We start from the raw sequence: 23,823 nt of genomic DNA, 5'->3' as shown, positions 1-23,823 counted from the left end.
GTGTTCTTTTGGTCTTTAAATAAAACCAATTCAGAATGCCTCATTTTGATTAAGGCCTCGATTCATCAAAGCCCTTGCTTAAGTGCTTTGATGAATCAAGGCCTAATACATTTCCTCTTTCCATTTTAAAAGGTACATTCATGTTCTATAAAATGTAAGGTCCTAATATGATCATTTGTTTCCTTAATATAACTAGCAATTCGTGAGTTAATAACTCCTAACCTGGGATTTGGGGTCACTGTTTTGTTTTTTCAAAGGATTAGTAGTCATTTCTTTTTATGACCATCCATAAGGGTATCTAATATGTAAATTAGATGATTAGCATCAGGCTCTCATAAATGATAGAAAGTTCTATAGGTAATGGTTGATTAAAATGACTATTACTATAATTCTACATGATGGATAGGGAAAGCTTCAAGAAGTACACTAGATAGAAAAAGATCCAGTGTAAAAAACACCGCAAAAACAAACAAAACAAAAAAAAATCAAGAAATAAATTCCTATTTCTTTTGTAAAAAGACACAGGCAAATCCATAAACAATCCAACTGTACAGCTATCTAATGTTAATCCAGACCCACATCTGTAATTCATTCTATCAATTTGTCTTGTGTTACAAGAAAAGTTAACATATTTATTATGTAATGTATATTATTAAAAACAAGCAGAGTTTGAACCCATCATAGCAGGAAAGAGGCTCTCCCACCCCATCATTCAGATAGATGAAAGGATTTTCTTCAAACTTTTCACTAAAAGCTTTCCTCTGGGCTAGAAACAAGCATGGAAAATTTCACAGCAAAAGGAATTTGTTTGCCAAAGGAATGATTAACTGAAAAAGATAATAGTCTGGGTGAGTTTATAATATCAGTTGCATTTAAAAAACAGCAAACAATGAAACAAAAGATTAAAGAATCATACCAAACATTTCAATGCAAGTGTTTAAAAGTTCATCTAATGTTGCAGCTTTCCCAATTGTATTTGACCCCATTGTCCTTTAATCGTTGTCAAAAAATTAGAGTCATTTTCACCACGTAGAAGAATATCTTGACAGCTGCACAGGCTTGATCAATTTATTGCTTGTTGCATGTTAAGCTAGGCTTCATGGAAAATCTGGAGAAAGAAAGGAAAGGAAATGACCACAATACGACTGTAATGCTGCATTATCCAGACAGAATGTTTACAGTTTATCCTTTTGTAGACTGATTTTTTCCCCCACACAGCATAGAGTATACATGAAAGCTCGCCGTACATTTTTAGTTCATTCCAATTTCTATTTTAAAATATGTTGTTCAGTTTTTGTCCACTAATCCAAAAGAAATCTGTAGTGATGTTGGAAAACAGATGTACACTGAGACATGTGTCATATGATTGATGCACTCTTTTACAGACCATTTTATTTTCTTTACGCTTGATAACCTGCATTTTGTTAGTACCTCAGGTGTTATGTTTAAAGCATAACAGATTCTGACAAAGATGGTTTTATCTAGTATTACTGGTCAATAATGGATTTTTAAGGTAATGCATTTATTGATAGGAAACCTGTAAAATGGTTAATAAAAAAATTCATAGGCACAGTCTAGAAGACATGCACTAATGAGAAGAGAAAAAGGTGTCCAATTCTCTTTGACAGTCAGTTGGGCACCTAACCGTTCTTTGTAAATCTCTCCTAACACTTTACAAGACCCTTAAATAGCACTTACACCACCTACTAAAATGCATTTATTTTAAGGATTGCACATTTTATTATAGATGGCTGATTGCAAATGTCTAGAAATCTATCTAGTCAGACTTTTTAGAAGGCTACAATTAGAGAGCAGAAGGGAGTATTAAATGGAACGTATCCTCCATAGAATTTCTTGTTAACCTGTATTTCAAATCTCATCATGTTATACTTACATAAGTTTCTTTTAAATATGGAACGTGTACTGAACAGTATGTAGCATATCCAGTAACTTAAAAAAAAAAAGCCAATGGAGACTGACTATGGCACATGAATCTAAATACAGCTGGAATTTTGACAAGTTTCTTTGTAAAGGATGATACATACTACCTAACTTTTTGTAGTTTTGTCAGGTAATCCACTGAACAGTATATACCCTGTACTCCACCCACAGATATACAGTTTATTGCAACTACCAGATAGGACACAGACCACACCCTTAACTCTGACTCCCTAGGGATAGCATACTTCCAATGCCCCTTTTACCAAACTACCCCTCCTCCCCAAAAATAGACTATCCCTGACCCTCCCTCACACAAACCCCTTCACCATATTATTTTAAAATAACCCTCACTTCACAGAAATGGCAGAAGGTACTGCTATGAATTCTTTAGGAACTCACTGTTGAATTAACCATGCAGATATGTTACAATAAAGGTCTTAAAAGCAAAATATAAGTCCAAGATTTACAAAAAAAGGGGTGCCTAAAGTTAGGCTCTTACTATCCCTATTTAGGTCAGTGGTTCCCAACCTTTTCTCTGCCACAGCACACCTCAAGCTCCAGGGACCTCTGCTCCCCACCCCCAGCCGGCAGCTGCAGGAGGGGAGTGGAGGGACAGAGGAGTCAACCCACTGTTCACACTGGAAAGGAGGAGGGAAGAGAGGGAGATAGAATTCTGATTGGCTGCTCCGCCCCTGGAAGAGCTGCAGCAGTGAGGCAGACGACCAATCAGAAGGCAGTTCCCTCTCTTGTTTTCACATGTACTTTTTCAAAAAATTCCATGGCACACCTGTTTGGGCCTGATGGTGTGCCATGGCGCACTGTTTGGGAAATGCTGATCTAGGTACCTGAATAACTGGCATGATTTTTCACAGGATCAAGCACCCAGCAGTTTCAACCAACTTCAGTTGACACTTATTATCTCCCCCCAACCTCCCCCCCTCCCCAAATCTTTTTCTAAGGTAAGCTACTGTACTTTAAAATACTGGTTCAGTCAGTTCTTTAAAGACACAAAAGTAATCATGGCACATTTCTTGGAGTGAGGAATACTTGCCTAGTGGAATTGCAGGAAAGCAAGTGATTTGGTCCTGCTTTTCAGTTTTGTTAGTGCTGCTTTACATTGTAATAGCCCCAGATAGAATTAGTGCAGTTTTTTAATTAGCTGCGTTACTGAGAGGCTGAAATAGCAATAGCTAATGTCCCCATGTTAACTTTACTGAGATTTTTATACTATGGGCATCTGCCTACGTACTTATATAGCCCTCATCACACCAGTGTCTAAGCACCTCATTGTCATTAATGGATTAACACCTCTGTGACATAAATACAGTTTCCATTTTTATAGATGAAGATAAGGGCAGATCAATGGTCCCCAAACGTTTTTTGGTCTGTGACCCCTGTTACCCAGTCTGCACCCTCCTAGGAGCCAGGGGCCAGAGCTGCGGCTGGAGCTGATACTGGGGCCAGGACCAGGGCCGCAGCCAGGAGCTGGGCCAGAAGCTGAGTGCCAAGGCTGGAGCCTGGGGCAGAACTGGAGTAGAGCTGGAGTGGGGTTGAGGGGGCACTTCCTCCCTGCCCCATGTAGGGGCTGTCCCAGGCCCCACTGTGCCCTCCTGAATGTTTGGGGCCCATTAGGGTAGACTAAGTGACTTGACCAAGGTCACATGTCTGTGGCTGAGCCACGACTTGAACTCAAGTCTTGAGTTCCAGTCCAGTGTCCTAACTATTAGATCACCCCTCCTACTCATTATCACTATGTGTATTATTCTATACAAACTGCAGATTAAATAATATTGCTGCATTATTCAAAGATTTTAGATCACCATGGTATCGAAGTGCCATCCCACAATTAAAGATGGCTTTGTGGTAACAATAATCCCCAGTGCTAAACAGCAGACGAGAATACTTGAATGCTTGTAATTCTACAGCACTAAGATTCATAGACTACTAACGGGAATTCCACATTCCCAGGCCTGACCCTGCAAGGTGCCAAGTGCCGTTGGTGAAGTGCGGAGTATCTTCAGCTACCATTGGCTTCAATGGGAGTTGAAGGTGCTCAGCATTTTGCTAGATCACACTCGGTGTTTGGGCAGGGACTGGAAGTATAATTACGTTTATATAACCCAGAAAGTTACACAGATAGACTTTCCAAAAGGCTAAAAAAAGTAAAGGGACAGAACATGAGAATGCAGAGATTCAGGAGGAATGAAATCAGGTCATCGGACAGAGTATGTGGTGTGAAATTTTGGGGTACTGGTTTGAGGAGAGGGATGAGGAAGAATGAAAGGAAGCAACATATTATATGCATAAAGCTAATGACCTATTCCAAGCTATATTTATTATTCCCAGAAAAAACACATTCTTCATTGAGAGAGATTTAGAGTTGGAAATACGAAGTCTTAAATGGAACCTCCTTTGAGTGTATTTAAAAAGAAAAAAAAAAGAAAGAAAGGCTGGAAATTTAGAGTTATGGTTCTGGTAACAGCATTAATGCTTACCCTATAACTCTGCCCACTAACACAGGAATAACAACATCTTCAGAAACTTCTTACATGGCTTTCAAATGAAATTGGCCTACATTCTAGACACACACTGACTCCCATTGCTCCTTCATGGAGAGCTAGTAAGGTTTACCCTACAAATCCCGATCCTTAGCACTCTTTTGAGAAAAGAGAGCCCCTGGAAGAGTGCAGGCATCTCTTAAGAGTTTGAGAGGGCACTGTGGGTAATATGCAAGCTTAACTTTTAGCTGAGTGAAAACATAACACGTTCTGGATTGCAGTCTTTCAGTTCATAGGAAGCAAAATCAGAGAGGAGCTTTGCCGTTGAGTATTTTTTAAAAATAACTTTTTCCATACTGGCCAAATGAAGGCAATAATTTAATTGCATCCAAGAGTGTGCTAGGAGCTTCCAAGTACAGATGAGAGACAAAATCCCTGACCCAAGAAGCTTCCCAATTTAGTTCTGAAATGACACAAGGAGATGGGTAATGAAATAATAGTAACACTAAGGGTAGGGAGGTAGAGACAAGGGCAACACCAATAAGATCATATTGTTACTCAGCAAGGCTAGCATGTCCCATGATGGATTTTTTTTTTTGGTCTTACAGAAATACAATAAAAGTCATAGCTGGTTAATCATAGGTTTAGAAGAAGGTAGTAGAAAAGAGTAAATAATAAATGCCTGTTGGACACAGGTAGCAACAACTTGTAAATAACCTTACTGTAATACTCTGGGGCCATCCACTCTAACTTTTTAAGTTTGTTTCAAAGGAGATAATTTACTCCAAATTTTACAGTGAACCAAGTGTTAAGAGCTTAGTTGGAGCTGGGTGAACACTCAGCTAGCATAGACACACTTGACATGGTAGTGAAGTAACTAATTCTCAGTGCTTTGTTTTAAGGTATTCCCTGTAACCTGGGACACAACAACAATAATATTTCTGGGGACTGAGTCATAGTATCAAATATGCTATGTTTATCTGTTGACACGTCATCATTCCTGGATAGGCATTGCTATTCAGAAGTGCTGTTTCTGAGAAGGGAGAAAAATCCATGGTGACATGTGGATGGGGTAGAAAGTCATGATGCTGTACTTCTCCAAAAAACCTCCAAAAACAAACTTCAAAGAGAAACTGCTGAGTTAGAAATTATCTGCAAACTTGACACATTTAAACTGGGTTTAAACAGAGATTTGGAATGGCTCTCTCATTACAAGAGATAAATTGCTTTGATCACCCATTCTCACCTCCTACTCAATGGTTGTCATTAGACCTCAAGTACCCGTCTTTTATCCACCTATGCCATTGTTCTCTATGCGCCTGTATATGTATATGATGCCTCCTATATGTTACCCATTTGCTGTATCATTTCTACCAACTGCATCTGAGGAAGTGAGCTGAGGCTCACGAAAGCTTATGCCTGCTGAAATAAAATTTGTTAGTCTTTAAAGTGCCACAGAACTCTCGTTGTTTTTGCTGTATACAGATTAACACGGCTACCCCTCTGGAACTCTTCATGATGAATTAAGTTATCTATCCTTGAACTCTCATATGCAGAAAGTTAGTTTGCTTAATCAATCAGTTTGCCTCATTCCTAGTAGTTTTGTGGCACAACTGAACATTCTGTAATGTTATTAGAAGTTACGGTGTATGGCGTTGTGGATGGTCTGGCTTGTTCTGTTTAAATGAATGTATAGATAGTGAGCTCTTGAGATAAATGCTAATAGTCAGCTGTGACAAAGTTCTTTTTAGAAAGAGCATATTGCCAGTATAATAGGAGATCTTTTTCTCACTCATTGAATCACTTTCATAAGTGCATGTGCAAACAAAAACATTACATGTTGTGAACACAATATGCATTTAACTTTAACTATCTTAAGTCATGGCTACTGTTGTCAGTAGTAAAACCAAAAGACATCTTCACTGCAAGAGGCTGAGAGATGGTCTACATACACAAGTTACAGCAGTTTACATGAAATTAATTTAAAAATTGATTTAGTCAAACCAGTGCAAATCCCCTGTGAGGGCACTCATATTGGTTTAAAACTGGTTGTATTGGTTAGAGATGCAAGCTAAACCAATAAAAATCAGGTTTAAGTAGATTTCAGAATGTTTGGACACAAATTACATTTAAACCACCCCTTTAATTAACTGGCACAAATGTACCTGTAGAATTTTCCCTGCTAATTAAATAAAGTAGCCTATTTTTCTTCTGCATAGTGACAAAAACACAAATGAACATTCCAGCTCTGACATACAAGCACCTTGATGCTCTTGGTTCACCCATAAACTTCATGGAGGACATGCAAGAGACTCATTCTTTACAAGGTTAAGGCATTCTTGGTTCTTTTCAGTAAACCATTTTTTAAAAAGGAAAATGGATACTTTTATTAACAGGAGCTTCAGCCGCATGATTGCTCAAGGGAAAGACAAAAACTTAAGTGCAAGCAGCTGAACAGAGAAATGTAATAGCAGCCGAAGGCACAAGAGAACTCAGAAAAAAGTAAAAATCTCAAAAGAAGCTGCCTTAAGAATATCCTCTATATTTATACTCTTTTTCTCTAGATCTGTCTTGTCTATTTAATTTATAAGCTCTTCAGGAGGAGAACTATCTACTACTCTGTGTACAGTGCCTAGCAAAATAGGGCCCCAATTCTTGGTTGGTCCCTAGGCACTACCGCTAACAAACATGATTATTAATAAAATAAATAAATAAATAAGAGAGAAGAGCACATGGGCAAGGTAAATGCTGTACCTTTAAATCCATGGCAGGAGGTGGAGGATAAATAAGCCATCTGTTTGGACCAAAGTGAATACAGGCAGTAGGATGGGCAAGTCACTGTTTTAGGTGTCGTCCCCCCCCGCCCCCCCCCCCACTAGAGAGCTTTTTACAAGCCTTTAAGTTTACTTGTAAGTGGTCAGTACTTTATTACCTATTACAATGTACACAGCTACATTTTCATTTCTATTTGTTTGCATTAGCAAAGTATTGAAATTCCTCCCCAGAATGTTTAAGAACTGACCACATTAACAGCCACACTAACCACAGCTGAAATCACTGACATTCTTCAAAGTTGTTAAAAACTATATTGGCGCACTTCAGACGCTGCAGAGCTTTGTTCAACATTTATTGCATTCACTGAACAAGCTGATGCAACAAAGATCACTTGGACACAAGTAACTTAAACCAGATACTGTGGAATCTGTTTACAGCGAACTTTGATCCAGCAATACCACACATAAAGGATAAAATCCTAATTTGGAACAAGGAAGGACTGCAGAAGGCCCTAAACACAATGGAACTTCCAAGTTTTAGCAGCATGGAAAGAGTAGGGTTCAGAGAAGACATGCAGAGGGAACTTTGCACACTACTGTGCTCAATGCTAGCCTTCATATGGGGAAGACAGTGATGTGGTTTATTGATCCATGACTGATCAATACTGTCAACCAAGTCCTCTAGCAAGAGATGCTACTGTATCCAACAGGCTGCATAAGCAGCTAGAGAGCTGCTCCACAGTTTAGGATTTGGGACAAAGGATTCCATCTGCCTCTTTGAATTTCCCCTATCCAAAGCTGGTTTAGAACATGTACTGGGTCAGACCAATGGTCCATTTAGCCCAGTTTCCCATCTTATGATATTGGCCGATGCCGGATGCTTCAGAGGGAATGAACAGAACAGGACAATTATTGAGCAGTCCATCTCCCGTCATCCAGTCCCTGCATGTGGCAGGCAGAGGCTTAGGGACACTCAAAGCATGGGGTTGTATCCCTGACAATCTTGGCTAACAGCCATGGATGGACCTATCCTCCATGAAATTATCTAATTCTCTTTTGAACCCAGTTATACTTTTGGCCTTCACAACACCCCTGGACAAGGAGTTCTATGGGTTGATTGTGGCATTGTGTGAAGATGATGTTCTTCCTTAGGTTTGTTTTAAATTTGCTGCGTATTCATTTCATTGGGTGACCCTTGGAAGGGGTAAATAATACTTCCCTATTCACTTTCCCTGCACTATTCATGATTTTATAGACTTTTATCATAGCCCTACCTCAGTTGTCTCTTTTCCAAACTGAACAGTGTTTTTAATCTCTCCTCAGATGGAAACTGTTCCATACTCCTAATCATTTTTGTTGTCCTTCTCTGTACCTCTTCTAATTCCAGGTTATCTTTTTTGAGATGGGTTGACCAGAGCTGCACACAGTATTCAAGGTGTGGGTGTACCATAGCTTTATACAGTGGCATTATATTTACCTTCTTATTATCTATCCCTTTCCTAATGGTTCCTAATACTGTTATCTTCTTTGATTGCCACTGCACATTGAGCAGGTGTTTTTAGAGAACTATCCACAATGACTCCACGATCTCTTTCTTCAGTGGTAATAACTACTCTAGACCCCATCATTTTGTATGTATAGTTGTTTTCCAATGTGCACTACTTTGCATTTATTTATCGATATTGAATTTCATCTGCCATTTTGTTACCCAGTCACCCAGTTTTGTGAGATCCCTTTGTAACTCTTCGCAATCAGCTTTGAACTTAACTATCTTGAGTAATTTTGTATTGTCTGCAAACTTTGCAACCTCACTGTTTACCCTGTTTTCAAGATCATTTATGAAGGTGTTGACCAGCACTGGTCCCATTACAGATCCTTGGGGGGCCCTGCTATTTATCTCACCCTGCTGTTTACCTCTTCCCATTCTGAAAACTGACCATTTATTCCTACCCTTTGTTTCCTGTCTTTAACCAGTTACTGATCCAGGAGAGAACCTGCCCATGACTGCTTATTTTGCGTAAGAGCCTTTGGTTAGGCACCTTGTGAAAGGCTTTCTGAAAGTCCAAGTACACTGTACCAGCTACATCACCCTAGTCCACATGTTTTTTGATCCCCTCAAAGAATTATAATAGATTAGTGAAGCATGATTTCACTTTACAAAAGCAGTGTTGACTCTTCCCCAACAAATCGTGCTCATCTATGTGTCTGATAATTCTGTTATTTATTACAGTTTCAACCAATTTGCCTGGTTCTGAAGTTAAGTTTATCAGCCTGCAATTGCCAGGATCACCTCTGGAGCCTTTTAAAAAAGCAAACAAAAACTAATGTTAAATTAGCTATCTTCGTCATTTGGTACAGAAGCTGATTTAAGTGATATGCAACCTATCACAGTTTGTAGTTCTGCAATTTCATATCCGAGTCCTTAGACTCGGACTTTAAGGTCAGAAGGGACCACCATGATCATCTAGTCTGACCTCCTGCACACTGCAGGCCACAGAACTTCACCCGCCCACTTGTGTAACAGACCCCCTAAACTTTGGCTGAGTTACTGAAGTCCTCAAATCATGATTTAAAAACTTCAAGTTACAGAGAATTCACCATTTACACTAGTTCAAACCCGCAAGTGACTGGAACCCCATGCTGCAGAGGAAGGTGAAATCTCTCATCCCAGGATCTCTGCCAATCTGACCTGGGGGAAAACTCTTTCCCAACCCCAAATATGGTGATCATTTGCATCCTGAGCAAATAGCCAAGACCCACCAAGCATATATCTGGAAAAGAATTCTCTGTAGTACTCAGAGCCCTCCTCATCTAGTGTTCCATCTCCAGCCACTGGGGATTTTTGCTATTGGCAGTCGCCAATGGGCCACATGCTATTGTGGGCAGTCCCATCATATCATCCCCTCCATAAACTTATCGAGCTCAGTCTTCAAGCCAGTTAGGTTTTTTGTCCCCACTGATCCCCTTGGAAGGCTGTTCCAGAACTTCACTCCTCTGATGGTTAGAAACCGTCACCTAATTTTGAGCCTAAACTTGTTGATGGCCAGTTTATATTAATTTCTTCTTGTATCCACATTGGCGCTTAGCTTAAACAACTCTTCTCCTCCCTGGTATTTATCCTTCTGATGTATTTATACAGAGCAATCGTATCTCCCCTTAACCTTCTCTTGGTTAGGCTAAGCAAGCCAGGCTGTTTAAGGTAGGTTTTCCATTCCTCGGATCATCCTGGTAGCCCTTCTCTGCATCTGTTCCAGTTTGAATAAAACTTTCTTAAACATGGGAGACCAGAATTGCACACGGTATTCCAGATGTGGTCTCACCAGTGCCTTGTATAATGGTAGTAACACTTCCCGGTCTCTACTGGAAATACCTCATCTGATGCATCCTAGGACCGCATTAGCCTTTTTCATGGCCACATCACACTGGTGACTCATAGTCATCCTGTGATCAACCTATACACTCATGGTTTTCTCCTCCTCGGTCACCTCCAACTGAAAAGTCTCCAGCTTACATCAAATAAGCTATACAAATTCTTGTTTTAGTCCCTAAATGCATGACCTTGTACTATTAAATTTCATCCCATTTCTATTACTCTAGTTTACAAGGTCATCTAGATCTTCTTGTGTGATATTCCAGTCCTCCTCCATATTGGCCATACCTCCCAACTTTGTATCACCTGCAAATTTTATTAGCACACTCACACTTTTTGTGCCAAGGTCAGTAATAAAAATGTTAAATAAGACCAGACCAAACCCTGAAGAATTCCATTAGCAATCTCCCTCCAGCCTGACAGTTCACCTTTCAGTATGACCCATTGTAGTTGCCCTTTTAACCAATTCCTTATCCACCTTTCAATTCTCATATTAATTCCCATCTTCTCCAATTTAACTAATAATTTCCCATGTGGAACTGTATAAATGCCTTACTGAAATCCAGTTATATTAGATCTACTGCATTTCCTTTGTCTAAAAAAATCAGTTTTCTTCTCAAAGAAGGAGATCAGCTTGGTCTGGCATGATCTACCTTTTGTAAAACCATGTTGTATTTTATCCCAATGATTGTTCACCTCTATGTCCTTAACTACTTTCTCTTTCAAAATTTGTTCCAAGACCTTGCATACAACCGAGGTCAAACTAACAAGCCTGTAGTTTCCTGGATCACTTTTTTTCCCTTTCTTAAAAATTGGAACTTATTAGCAATTCTCCAGTCATAGAGTACAACCCCCAAGTTTACAGATTCATTAAAAATCCTTGCTATGGACTTGTAATTTCATGTGCCAGTTCCTTTAATATTCTTGGATGGAGATTATCCAGGCCCCCTGATTTAGTCTCATTAAGCTGTTTGAGTTTGATTTCCACCTTGGATGTGGTTATTTCTACCTCCATATCCTTGTTGTCATTAGCCACCCTGCCACTACCCCTAAGCTCTCCATAGGCCTCATTAAAAACTGAGGCAAAGTATTTATTTAGGTGTTGGGCCATGCCTAGATGATCTTAATCTCCACCCCATCCTCAGTGCTTAGTGGTCCCTCTTTATTTTTCCTGGTTTTCTTATTTATATGAACATGGAACCTTTTTCTATTGGTTTTAATTCCCTTTGCAACGTGCAACTCTGCTAGGCTTTTGGCAGGTCTTACTTTTTCCCTTACACTTTCTGACCTCCAAGAGGTAGTTTTCCTTGCTGATCCCGCCCATCTTCCACTCTTTGTAGGCTTTCTGCTTTCTCTTAATCACCAGTTTGGTCTGCAACCCTTCCCTACAAATTTTTCCTTTTGCTTGGGATGCAGGCTGCAGATAGCTTCTGCAACTTTGATTAAGTAATTCCAACCTTCCTCCACATTCAGATCCTTGAGTTCTTCAGTCCAGTCCACTTCCCTAATTAATTCCTTTAATTTATTAAAGTTAGCTCTTTTGAAATCAAGGACCCATCTTGCAGATCTATTTTTATTTATCCTTCCATTTAGTTTAAACTGAATTAACTCATGATCACTCGAACCAAGGTTGTCCTCTACAATCAATTCTTTTATGGGGTCCTCACTGATCACCAATACCAAATCTAAAATGGCATCACCTCTTGTTGATCACCTCATCAGCAACAATATGGTGAAGAAATATGTTAGCTATCATATCCAGGAAAATCTGGGCCCTACTGTTATTAGTAGCACTTATCCTCCAATCTATAGATGCGAAGCTAAAGTCTCCCATAATCACACAATTCCCAGTAGTGTTTATTTCATGAAAAACATTAAAGAGTTCTCTCTCCATATCCAGATTGGATCCTGATGGTCTATAACACACCCAAGCACTAACCCAGTGGAGCCTCTAGTAGCTTTCTTCCCCAAAGTGATTGTGGCCCAAACAGACTCTGTCTTATCCATTCCATCACTTCTAGTTTATTTACAAACCACCTCATTATTAATATACCATGCTACTCCACTACCTTTGCCTTTATTTCTGTCTTTCCTGAACTGCACATACCCTTCAATACCTTTACTCCAGTCACAGAATATTAGGGTTGGAAGGGACCTCAGGAGGCCATCTAGTCTAACACCCTGCTTAAAGCAGGCCCATCCCCAACTAAATCATCCCATCCAGGGATTTGTCAAGCCAGACCTTAAAAATCTCTACTATGCCTACTATTCCACCATGTTTCTGTCATCCCTATAGTGAAGGGGGACCAGGATCTGGTAACTGTCCTGGAGTGTCGCCCTCGGGCACACCCATCAAAACTTTTGCTTTGGCCCTAGCGGCTGTTTTGCCTGTGCCTCTGCCAGGATTGGACAGTTGGGGCATTCTACGTCTGTTACTTCTACCCCTCTTTCTGAAAAAGTCCTGCCTGGGTTGAGATGGGTAGAACCTCCGGCTGGACTGGTGCTTAAAATGCTTCCTCTGAGTGGAAGGCACATGGAGCCCCAAGGATTTCAAAGTTGCCCTAGAGTCCTTGAGGCAGTGGAGCGTGAAATCTGTTTTCTCTGAAAACAGCCCCACCCCTTCAAAAAGCGGGTCCTGGATGGTGGACTGAACCTCTGGCAGGAGGCCTGACACTTGCAGCCAGGAGCATCTTCTCATAGCAAGCCCTGAAGCCATAGTCCTTGCTGCTGAGTCTGCTGCATCTAATGCAGCCTGTAGCGATATCCTGGCTACTGCTTTACCCTCTTAAATTATGGCCCCAAACCCCTTTTTGGATTTGGTTGGAAGAAGATCTTTAAACTTTGTCAACATGTCCCAAGAATTGAAATTATATCTGCTGAGAATCACCTGCTGGTTGGCGATGTGCAGCTGAAGACTGCCAGTGGATTACACTTTCCTCCTGAATAGGTCCTGTCTTTTGGGCTCCTTTGACTTGGGCATTGAGCTCTGCTGGCCCTGCCTTTGTGGATACCACAAGCAAACCGGGTTCTGGATGAGTAAAAAGATACTCACACCCTTTGGATGGAGTGAAATATTTTCTCTATCCCCTTGGCTGTGGGGGGATAGAGGCTGAGGTCTGCCACAATGTCTTTGTTATGGTCTGGAGTGTTTTAATTAGAGGCAGAGCCACCCTTGAGCGACCCTATGGTGTCAAAATATCCACCATTGGGTCCACTGACTCATGGACCTCCTCTGCCTGTAGACCTAAGTTTTGGGCCACTCTTCTCAAAAGTTCTTGGTGAGCCTTATTGTCCATCGGGATGTGGGTAGTTGATGTCCTTGCTACTGCTTCATCTGAGGAGAAAGACAAGGCCCTGGGCATGTCATCAGCCTCAGGGTTCTCCTGGCCATTAGGATCCTCCCTGCCTGTAATCTCTCTACTGGCATTGGGACCCATCTCGGTGTCTGGCTCCTCTTCAGCACCATGCACCACACTGGCTTCCACTGACGGCTCGGTCTCCCTGCACCCGCCAACCTCAGTGCCACGTGGCAGGATTCTATGCTCCGGAGTGCCAGTCGCTTCGTTCTCCGAAGCAACTGAGTAGGGACCTCTAGATTGCGAACCTTGGGCCTGGTGGTACGCCCTCGGGCTCCAAAAGGGCCATTGCTGGGGCATCTGCCACTGCATAGGCCAAAATCCAAAGGGGGGAGCCTGTCCCTTGTCCTCTGTAGTGGCACCTTCCTGACTTGTGCCTACTCCGCTTTGAGGTGCCGGACTCTGCCTCCGAGTCCGATGAGCTGGACTCTGATCACGGAGACCATGGCGGTACCAAGCTAGGTGGGATCACCGCACTGTGCTGAAGGGAGGGCGATCAGTTGCCGATCAGCAACTGGCATCGAGGTGCGGTGGGCAACCGATGCTGAGGCGTTGCTGACTGGTGCCCAGGCGAGCCAGAACAGTGCCAAGGTGCTGGTGACCAGTGCCTGGGCGAGGGCAATCAGTGCCGCATCATTGGGGGTTTGCCTCTAGATGATGCCATGACCTGCGGTGCTGGAGGTCTTAGGTCTGGCACGCTCTCCACCGAGATGGGGGACTGCTGAGCCATCATGGCAATCAGGTCCCTCGCCATCTCCAATGTATCTGGCATGGAGGGGAGGTCCAACTCTTCCACCTCGCCCTTTTTTGCTGGGGATCCCATGCTCGCCAGACTTGCAGGTGCCCTCTGCAGAGCTGCAGCTGACAGCCCCAGAGACCCCAGTGCTGGGTGCATCTGGGGATGCGATGAACCAGCGTCCTTTCCCATAGACCGCACCATAGCCGAGCATCCTCTATTGGACCTGTGCTTCTTGCGGGGTACCGGCGAATGGGAGTGGTGCCGTACCAGTTTCAGTGCTGGCAAGTGTCAGTGCCGGGACTCCTTTGCGCTGAGCTCTTCTTCAGTGCCAGGTCTGATGGACGCTGGAGTACTGTACACTGATGCGCTGGGTGCTGGTCTGGAGGCTGCGGCCGGAGAGCTGCCTCCATGAGGATCTGCTTGAGGTGAGCGCTCCTCTCCTTTCCACTTCTTGGGCGGAAGCTTGTGCAGATCCTGCAGCGATCTGTCTGGTGTGACTCACCTAAACACTTTAAGCAGGAGTCGTGAGGGTCACCTTTTGGCATAGACTTCTGGCAGGATCTGCAGGGCTTGAAGCCTTGGGCCTGAGGGATGCCCCGGTACCCTGGCGAGGGGAGTCCCCAAAAAAGGGGGAACCTCTTAACAAACACTTGTTTATACAACTACGTAAACTAGAGAACCACTAACTATTTCTAACTATTTACAGGAACCGCAAAAAAACAACACGGGGAGAATGCTTGCAGAAGGAAGACAATTGAAGCTCCAATGACCATCACGGGCAGTGAGAAGGAACTGGAGAGGCGGCGGGTTGGCTGGGCCCTATATACAGCGCCATGGAGGCACTAATCCAGGGGGTGCCTGCACTGACCCAACTGGTACTGCTGGGAGAAAAACCTTCTGACGACTGTGGACGTGGCATGCATACACCTGCTTGGAATCGACATGAGCAAGCACTCAAGAAGAAATTGGGACATCTGGTCACCCTATTGTCATGGCAGACAAACTGATCAGTACAGTCACATAAAAGATAGACAATGAGCTTCCAGGGCTATTTATAACATTCTGAAAACAAGCTGATAGAATGAAGAATTTGAAGACACAACATCAGTGCAGTTTCTTCATTCTGCCTACTGCTAAAAAATTAAAATGTATACATCTGAGTTACTAGCACATAGCAAGCCTTATGATCAAAGAGTCTACATATCATCCTGACAATACTATGTGGGTTACACCAGCGGACTTGCCAATGACTTAAAACCCTATTTTGCAAACTTTACTAGCTACAACAGATTTTTTCCCTCCTGTTAAAAAATTTATGACAAAGAAATGCAAGCTCATTTGAGTAGGGATTAAAACGCAAAGAATAGCATAACTACCCCCAAAGGGGGAGGGATTTGTGTATTTTTGAAAGAAGAAAACCCTTCTCCATTGAAGGGAGGAAAAACACATCTTACAAACCCTGATTAGAAAACAATACTTAAGCATACAAATACATTGAGCAAGAACAGGAAACTTGACCTTTGGCTTGGCTTTTTGTGGTGTTCCTTCCTAAAACAGACACTTAACTAATAACTATTCCAACACAGGCCCATTTTCAGAAGAATAACAATGCACACTGCAGTAGACCTCATGAAAATACAAAGCATCATTATTCTAAAATCCAACTGGATAGACCATTTGCTAACGTACATCACTAGAAGTCTATAAAACAAGGGGAGAGAAGACAATGTTTGCAGCCCAAATTATTTTCTCCTGTAAAACGTCTGTGAGGAATATTAGAGATATGTATTTTTAATGTAGGATTCTGTCTTTGCAATATTCTTTTAGCTTAGTCATTCTGTGACAACCTCAGAATATAAATTACTCTACCTTTAACATTACATATCAGAGTCTTATATTCCACTAAGGATTTGGCTGCACTAGAAGTTTTTATCTTGAGTTAAACAGACTGCCAATTAACTGGAGTGGGTTTACACCTTTGTACAGGCCAGTATGGACTCTCCCCAAACATTTGTAGCCTGGAACTTAACTTTCAGATCAGCTAGTTAATTCATGCCTGTGGACGAATGGCTCTGGTAATAGATTTTATTCTCCTCTTTAGTATGAGAGCATTAATGTCTCTTTAATAGATTATTTTAATCAGGAATTTTGGAAAGGTTTTTTGGTCACCTGACAGAATATCTGCAGTGGTAATTTGGAAATATATCAAGCCTGCCATTGTGTGAAAACGTGACTGCATCCTGTGCAGTGAAAATCCCAGGTGAAAAATTAAAGTGTGGGAGGAGTTAGAGTAGGTAATGATAGGAAGCCCATGATTTAGAAACCATGGGCTAGATTTTTTTTTATAGGAGGCTAGGGCCAGACTTTCAAATGCTAAGCACCCAGTAGCAGGGCCAGATTTTCAAAACAACTTCCCTTCAGGCAAATTTACAGGAATATGCTATATCTATCTAAACACCTTTATAACAGTATAGCCATGTCAACACTAGTGAATGCACCAATTTAATTCTAAGGGTGGAATCCATTAAGCTATTTAGGTACCTAAATCCCCTTTTTGGCACTTAAGTCCCCCACTGTGATTCCATCACATCTTGTAGGTGCCTAAATTTACTTGGTGCTTAAGTTTCTCAAAGTAAAAATCTCTTTGGTGCCTACCTTTTTGCCTCTAGGTATGTTCACTGTTGCCTCATTCCAGGCTTCCCAGATGCCTACTTCCCAACCGAGTGCCAGAGCAATTTACAAACCGAGGGAAGGCAGGTGTTCAGCCATCTAATTTATCCAAGGGCCCAATCCAGTATGCATGCTCAAAGGGCACATACTAGATCAGGCCCATTCAAAATCCAGCCAGAGGAGGTGGTGCTGCCACTCTCCTTTTAACTGTTAGCCTGGGAGGAGGGAGATCTAGGTTCAATTTCCCTACTCTCTGCCTGAGGACGTGGAAGGATTTGAAACCAGGGTCTCCTAACCTTCAGGTAGGTGCCCAAACTACTGGACTAGAGAATCTCTCTTGCGCTCTCCCCCAGTCACTTTCTTTCTCTTTCTTTCTTTGTGCACAGTAGGACAGCATCAATAGGAGAGACTGAGGGAGGCTGAGACAGGAGCCTAACTCACTCTTATAAGAAACTACGTTGATGCCTAAAACCAGGAGAGAGGTTCCCCTTCATGGATTACCAGCAGAGCTGGGTGCCTCCCTGCTGCCTGGATTTAGGGGCCTCTCTCTGAGAAAAGGGTGGGGCTTAGCTCATCAGCATCTCTAACTGGCTAGCTGAGGCAGGGAGCCACCTAGCATTCCAGCATTTGTGGATCCCATTCTCAAGAGTCTGCCTTTCCCCATTCATTGTATAGGGAGGTGATGTACCTAACTCAGGCTTTTCGAAGTACAGTGCTGTAACTGAGATTTTCTAGATACCTATAAATGAGGCACCATAATGCTCAGCACTGAATTGTCAAAATTCCTTTGTGGATTCCATCCTATCAGCTTTTAACTGATATAGTTAAATCAGCACAAAACTGTGTGTGGACCAGCCCTGAGGTGCAGATTATTTAAAAGTGCTCAGCCCCCACTTGTTTTCATTGGGGCACACAGCCAGGTTTCAAGAGCGCTCTGCTTTCTGAATTTATTTGAAAATCTTGTGTTATTGTGGTGCCTAAATGGGAGCTGAGCTCCTTCGAAAAGCTGGTCCAGTAGGCCATAAATTAGCTGTTGAAAAAATGAAAGTAACTTTCATAGATCCTCCTGGTGTTCAATTATAATTAAGGTGTTATCAGACACGATGATTGTATTTTTAAACTTGGCAATGTTACCACTGAAGGAAGTGGTCTAAGTGTTGAGATAAAAAGACTGGTGAGGCCAGTGAAGTTAAAAAGCAGGAACGCTTCCTAAGAATGAGAAATAATAGTGAGGCTTAAAGATAACACTAAGAAGAGATTTATAGGAATTATACAGAGAAAAGTGAGTGCATACGTGTGTGTGCGCGCTAAAATGAGCAAAAAAATGTTTAGCAATTGAGGTGATTATTAGACTCTTAAGGAAGCCACTTGATAAGCAGTACAGTAAGCCCAGTGGTTATTCTGATCAGGATTGTAGTACAGTATAGTGATAAAACCTCTATAAATTCTACAAGGCTAGCTAAACGATTTAGTTCCCAATCCTGCAAACACTTACATATATAATGAATCCCACTGAATTCAGTGGGACTGCCCATGTGCATAAAATTGAGCATGTCAGTAAATGTCTGCAGGATCAGGGCCTTACTCTCAGGGCCTGGTATTGTCAGACTAAAAACTCTATAAATCAGGAGTGAGGCATCCCCCCCTCCCCCCCCAAAATCACAAGATTTGCTTAAAACCACGAGATTTAAAAATATAAATAAATAAATAAATAGTGGCTCTTTTTCTTTGCCCTCTGGTTTCTGAACCTTTAGGTCACACTTGGGTCATGTTTTCAAGCTTTTATCTGCAGCTAAGAGCTGGAAATTTACTTTTTAAAAAAATGAAAGCTGAAATTCTCAACCACTCTCTTGATTCCGCAGCTGAGGCTTTAAGAAAAACATCAAGTGTTGTGAGAGTTGGCAACAGTGTCGCCTCGCTGATTGGTAAAATTAATTGAGGGACGAGAGAATTATGAACTATGGTGAGTGAATTTCTAAGTAAGCCACCATTATACATGAACCTATTTCAGAATGAGAATATTCAAGTTATATGCAGTGTTGCTGTAGCTGTGTTGGTCCCATGATATCTGAGACAGACGGATGAGGTAATATAACAGATATTACCTCACCCCTCCTTGTCCCTCTGATATTCAAGTTAGAGAGCTGGAATGCTTAGCTGAGGAAAAGCCATTTCTTCATATAAAATGTAGAGGGGAGGCCAAGAATATAAGAGTATGGTATAATCAGGGCAGCCCTAGACCAAATGGCGACGCAGATGAGAAGCATCTTTGGTGCCCACTCCTCCATTTGTTAAACTTTTGAATGCCTTATTTATTGCATTTGTAGCCCGATTCACTGCTTTGATGCACAATGCACATGCATGATTTATCCCTGTCATATAAGACAATAAATTTGCAGTCTAGGATATGTAAATCTATTTTTTCATGCCATATATAAGCAAAAAAATTAGTTTCCTTTAAGCTTATAGAAACTTTTTAATTTTAAGAATAACTGAAATGTACTAGGAGGTTGGTGAAAAATGAATCCACATACAGAATACCTGAAACTTTTTACTTCAAACTTTCTATTTTCCCTTTTGTCATGAACAACAAAAACAGCATCCCTGAGCCTGGCGCCCACCAAGCCCAGCACTTTATGTGGTTGCCCAGGTCGCTTGACCCTAAATCCAGCCCTGTATATAATGGCAAGAGAACAGAGTGTAACCTGTAGCTCAAAACCCCTGTATGAGAGTAAGTCACAGCACCGTGTTTAGGAATTTATCAGCCAGAGTCAGACACCTGGCATGCCTCTAAGCCATCTGTAGATAAACATTTTTAACGCTGCTTTTACATTTTGTGTATGAGAGTAAACAGAAAATACATGTTACATGTCAGAATACATGCCTGTTTTACTGTGGCATATAACTTCCACTACCAAAGTCTGCAACACTGATTTTCACACTGAAAATCACCTGCCTGCTTATAAGAAATGATGAGAGATATCTCGCCCTCTCCAGCTACATGGAAAATCCATGTTTCTCTGGCAGAACCTAGATGGGAGCTGCTATTTCATGCATTTCTTGCTGCTGCCATGCTCTTTGCTCTTCTCTCTCCTCTGTCCCACCCACCAGATCTGTGTTTCACATGGTGAAGCATCACCTCTTACTATAGGCACTTCAGGGGGAAACAAATGTATCACCACTAGAAGGAGGGGGGAGGGGGCTGAGGTATAGTTATATACATGTATACCGGTATAACTAAAGCAGCACAACTCGTGTTATATCCACTGCTGAGAGTATACCAGATAATTCTAAACTACCAATATCAATGGATCATCATTAAATCATTCATACTTAAAGATGCCATGATTTTTCCTATTACAAACTGAAAACACATACCAAATCTGGACCAGAAGAGCTCAAATTCTCTAGTTTAACACTGACTAATAACTTGGGTAGATTCTTCAGACGTTGGAGCAGTCTTCCTTCGGCTCTGGAATTCCATATAATTAGCTAAAAATAAATGATAGATCACAGATGGGAGAGTACAGTGTAGAAACAGTTAAACCAAAATATTTTTATTTGAATGTGGTCAGAGGACACAGTAAAAGGGGAGTAGCGCTTCAGAGAAGTGAGACACCAGATGGCCACCAAAACAATCAGAGTAATTCTCAGGAGGAGATGTATTTTCTGATGAGCCACCAACTTCAGTGGTGTGGGTATTTCCACACGCCCACACGTTGGGCGCCCAACCTGAATACACTTACAGATATGCTAAACTTTACACATGGAAGTAATCCCATTGACTTTAATGGGCCTACACCTGCCTGAAGTTCAGCAAGAATGTACTTATTTGATTTTCTTGACCTTGCTCGAAGTTGCATCTCTCTCTAAATTTAAAATCAGATAAAAGCTATGTAGAGACTGTAGACTGGATTTTGAACTCAGCTCAAAAAAAATCTGGAGTTAGTTTATTAATGTCAATAGGCTTATTCTAGATTTGAGAGAGTGTACATAAGATCACAATCAGGTCATTATGTTTTATGAAGTCCATGTCTTTAATCTGTGTGGTTTATAGCAGTTACTGTCCGATCTTTAAGGTCTGGTACTGTCTGAATCCCCTGAAAGCTATTGACCGAAGACTCAAAATAACTCTTTAAAAAAGGTAAAAAAAAAATCCTTACATTGTAAGCACATTTATTTTTGCTAAACTAGTGCTATAGTACTGTATACCAAACATTGTATTGTTCACCAAATACATTGCCATGTATTGTTGCCTAAAATAAGGGGCTAAATTGAAAATACTGCAGTTATATTCAACAGTGAAAAAATCAAAATTCAGAAAACAGATTTACTAGCAGAGGAACAACTTTTTTTCAGGTCATTTTTAGGCAATTTTTTTTTTTTTTTTTTTGTAGCTATACCCTGACAGTTTGGGGAAAAAGTCATGCAAACCCCTTCAGCATGTTCAAATCTAGTTTCCTCTTTATCTGGGGATTTCCTGGGAGCGGCCCTGTTTACAATAGCATTTTCAGTGAAAGAATGGGGAGGGTGAAGTTGCATTTGCTCTTCAGTTAGCTTTTAAAGCAGCAATATGCTCATCTGGAAAACTGTAAAAGCAAATCTATAATTTCCACTTATTTGTATTTGACCTTTTTTCTTTAATAAGAATACATTAATAGCAAAAAAAGCAAAAATAGCATTAAAAGCAAAATCATATAGTAGGAGACTGCTGAAGTTCTGTGAGATAGGAGCACGTGCATGGTTTCTAAAGATGGACAGGAATGCTATCCTGTTAACAAAACCTGTTCCATCTCCTATCGCTAAAACCCTGTGTAAAGCAGTTACGTTTTCCATGAAGTGACACCAATATCATTCTTGTAATTACTACTGTGTAACCAAAAGAAGACTCCATGGACTCTGTGTCAGTCAGGGCCTGATCCTACCAAGTGGTGAGCAACTTCTGTGAGGTACTGAGCATCCTCAACTCTTCTTGCAGTTAATGGGAGATGCAGGTGCTCAGCACCTCTAAGGAATGGGCCTTTTCATCCTGGTCATGCAAAGACTTGACAACAGAGAGGCTGTTCGTGTGCAGAGACCACAGCCTGTTATGTTAACCAATATTCGTTATTCCTTGTTCTTCCACCCACATGTTTCTATATCCCTTTGTTGTCTCTTAGAGTGTAAGCTGCTTGGGGGCAGGGACAGTGTTTTCATTCTGTGTTTGAACTTCACCTAGTGCAGTGGAGTTCTGGTCTACGATGAGGCCTCCTAGGTGCTATGATAATAATAAACACGTGCTCAACTTTACACACGAGTAGTCCCAGTGACTTAAATGAAATCAATGGGACCACTATGTGTGAAGCTGAGCTCATACTTCAGTTTTTGCAGAATCAGGTCCTTGATGGTAAGTCCTCCCTAGTGCACAGATCTTATCTTCTAATTGTCTGTAATGCACAGTGCACTCATATGGTACTCCATGAGCAACAGTAACTGTCCTCACAACTACGGTAGCATTAACAGAAACTCATCAGAAAGGCCAAGAATTGAATATTACGATTGTAATACCTCTCTTCTATCAAAGCACATGATCAGTGCTTAACAAACCACAACAAAGTGGACTTGAGATAAGGGTTGAAATGAAATAGGAGCATGGGGAACTTTGGGACATGTAACCATTCATGTTCTCTGTTCCGTGGACAGAGAATTTGAGTACCTACTGCTATCAGTCATTTTCCTGGAGCACTAAATTCTATTTATTATGAAGAGATGAAAAAAAAACAATAAATCAATAAAGGTAGATTACAGATTTAGGCTAAGTAATACTGATTACCTACATGTGTGTGTGTGTGTGTGTGTGTGGTTTGAAAACAAAAATTAAGAGTTCTAATCTCATTGTTTAAGTCTGCAAAATGTAGATGATCGTAACAGGAAATCTACACAGTGGGGACATTTTCAAAGGCACAAACTGCATGCCTGCAGCACAGTGAAAGAGTTGTTCTTTCATAAATAACCCTCTAGTATCTGCAGATTATCTTGGCACTGTGTAGTCACGTCGTTTTCACCATGTAATCATCATCGATGCCACAGTCTGTTTTATGAAGCAGCCCCTTTATGCTACTGACTGCACAGAGAAGCCCCAAATGGGGCTAAAATTGGCCCCACAGAACACACAGGTAGTCTGAAGGTTCTCCAGCTAGTATGGCGCTGGCATAATGGCTTTATGCCAGCCCTCCCTCACTGTGCCTGGCACAGCGGGTGGGTCAGGTTTGGGTGGAATGAGAGAAGAGAAGGAGGGGGTGTGGCTGACGTACTTTGTGCTCCAGCTAATCTGTGCAGGTGAAATAGCCAATAAAAGATATTTGGAAACTGGTGCAATTTCAAGCCGCCCTGATTCTGTCACCATTAACATAAGTGGAGAATATCCACCAGTTTGTGGTGAGATAATATATGAAGAGCAGTTCTCATCCTAGCCTACCACCCGTCGCTCCCAAAA

The 23,823-nt window shown here is 41.5% G+C and overlaps 1 protein-coding gene across 6 annotated transcripts in view; it reads right to left on the bottom strand.

Annotated features, from left to right (window-relative positions):
- Positions 1–23,823, bottom strand: part of RASGRP3 (RAS guanyl releasing protein 3) — a 91,067-nt gene that overhangs the window by 49,258 nt on the left and 17,986 nt on the right. For 5 of the 6 annotated variants that reach the window (XM_067539096.1, XM_067539099.1, XM_067539095.1 and 2 more), the window contains exon 2: positions 917–1,108. In XM_067539096.1, coding sequence (XP_067395197.1) covers positions 917–986 — 70 coding nt within the window. In that variant the 5' untranslated portion in view covers positions 987–1,108. Of the gene's footprint in view, positions 1–916; positions 1,109–20,726; positions 20,841–23,823 lie in introns of all 6 variants that reach the window. The other variant, XM_067539098.1, reaches the window with a different exon arrangement.

This window comes from Emydura macquarii, unplaced genomic scaffold (assembly GCF_026122565.2).
Source record: "Emydura macquarii macquarii isolate MOO-44397 ecotype Brisbane River unplaced genomic scaffold, CSIRO-AGI_Emac_v2 contig_518, whole genome shotgun sequence".
Lineage (NCBI taxonomy): Eukaryota > Metazoa > Chordata > Testudines > Chelidae > Emydura > Emydura macquarii.
The sequence above is the reverse complement of the archived record's forward strand: the minus strand, read 5'-3'. Positions and strand labels throughout refer to the sequence as shown.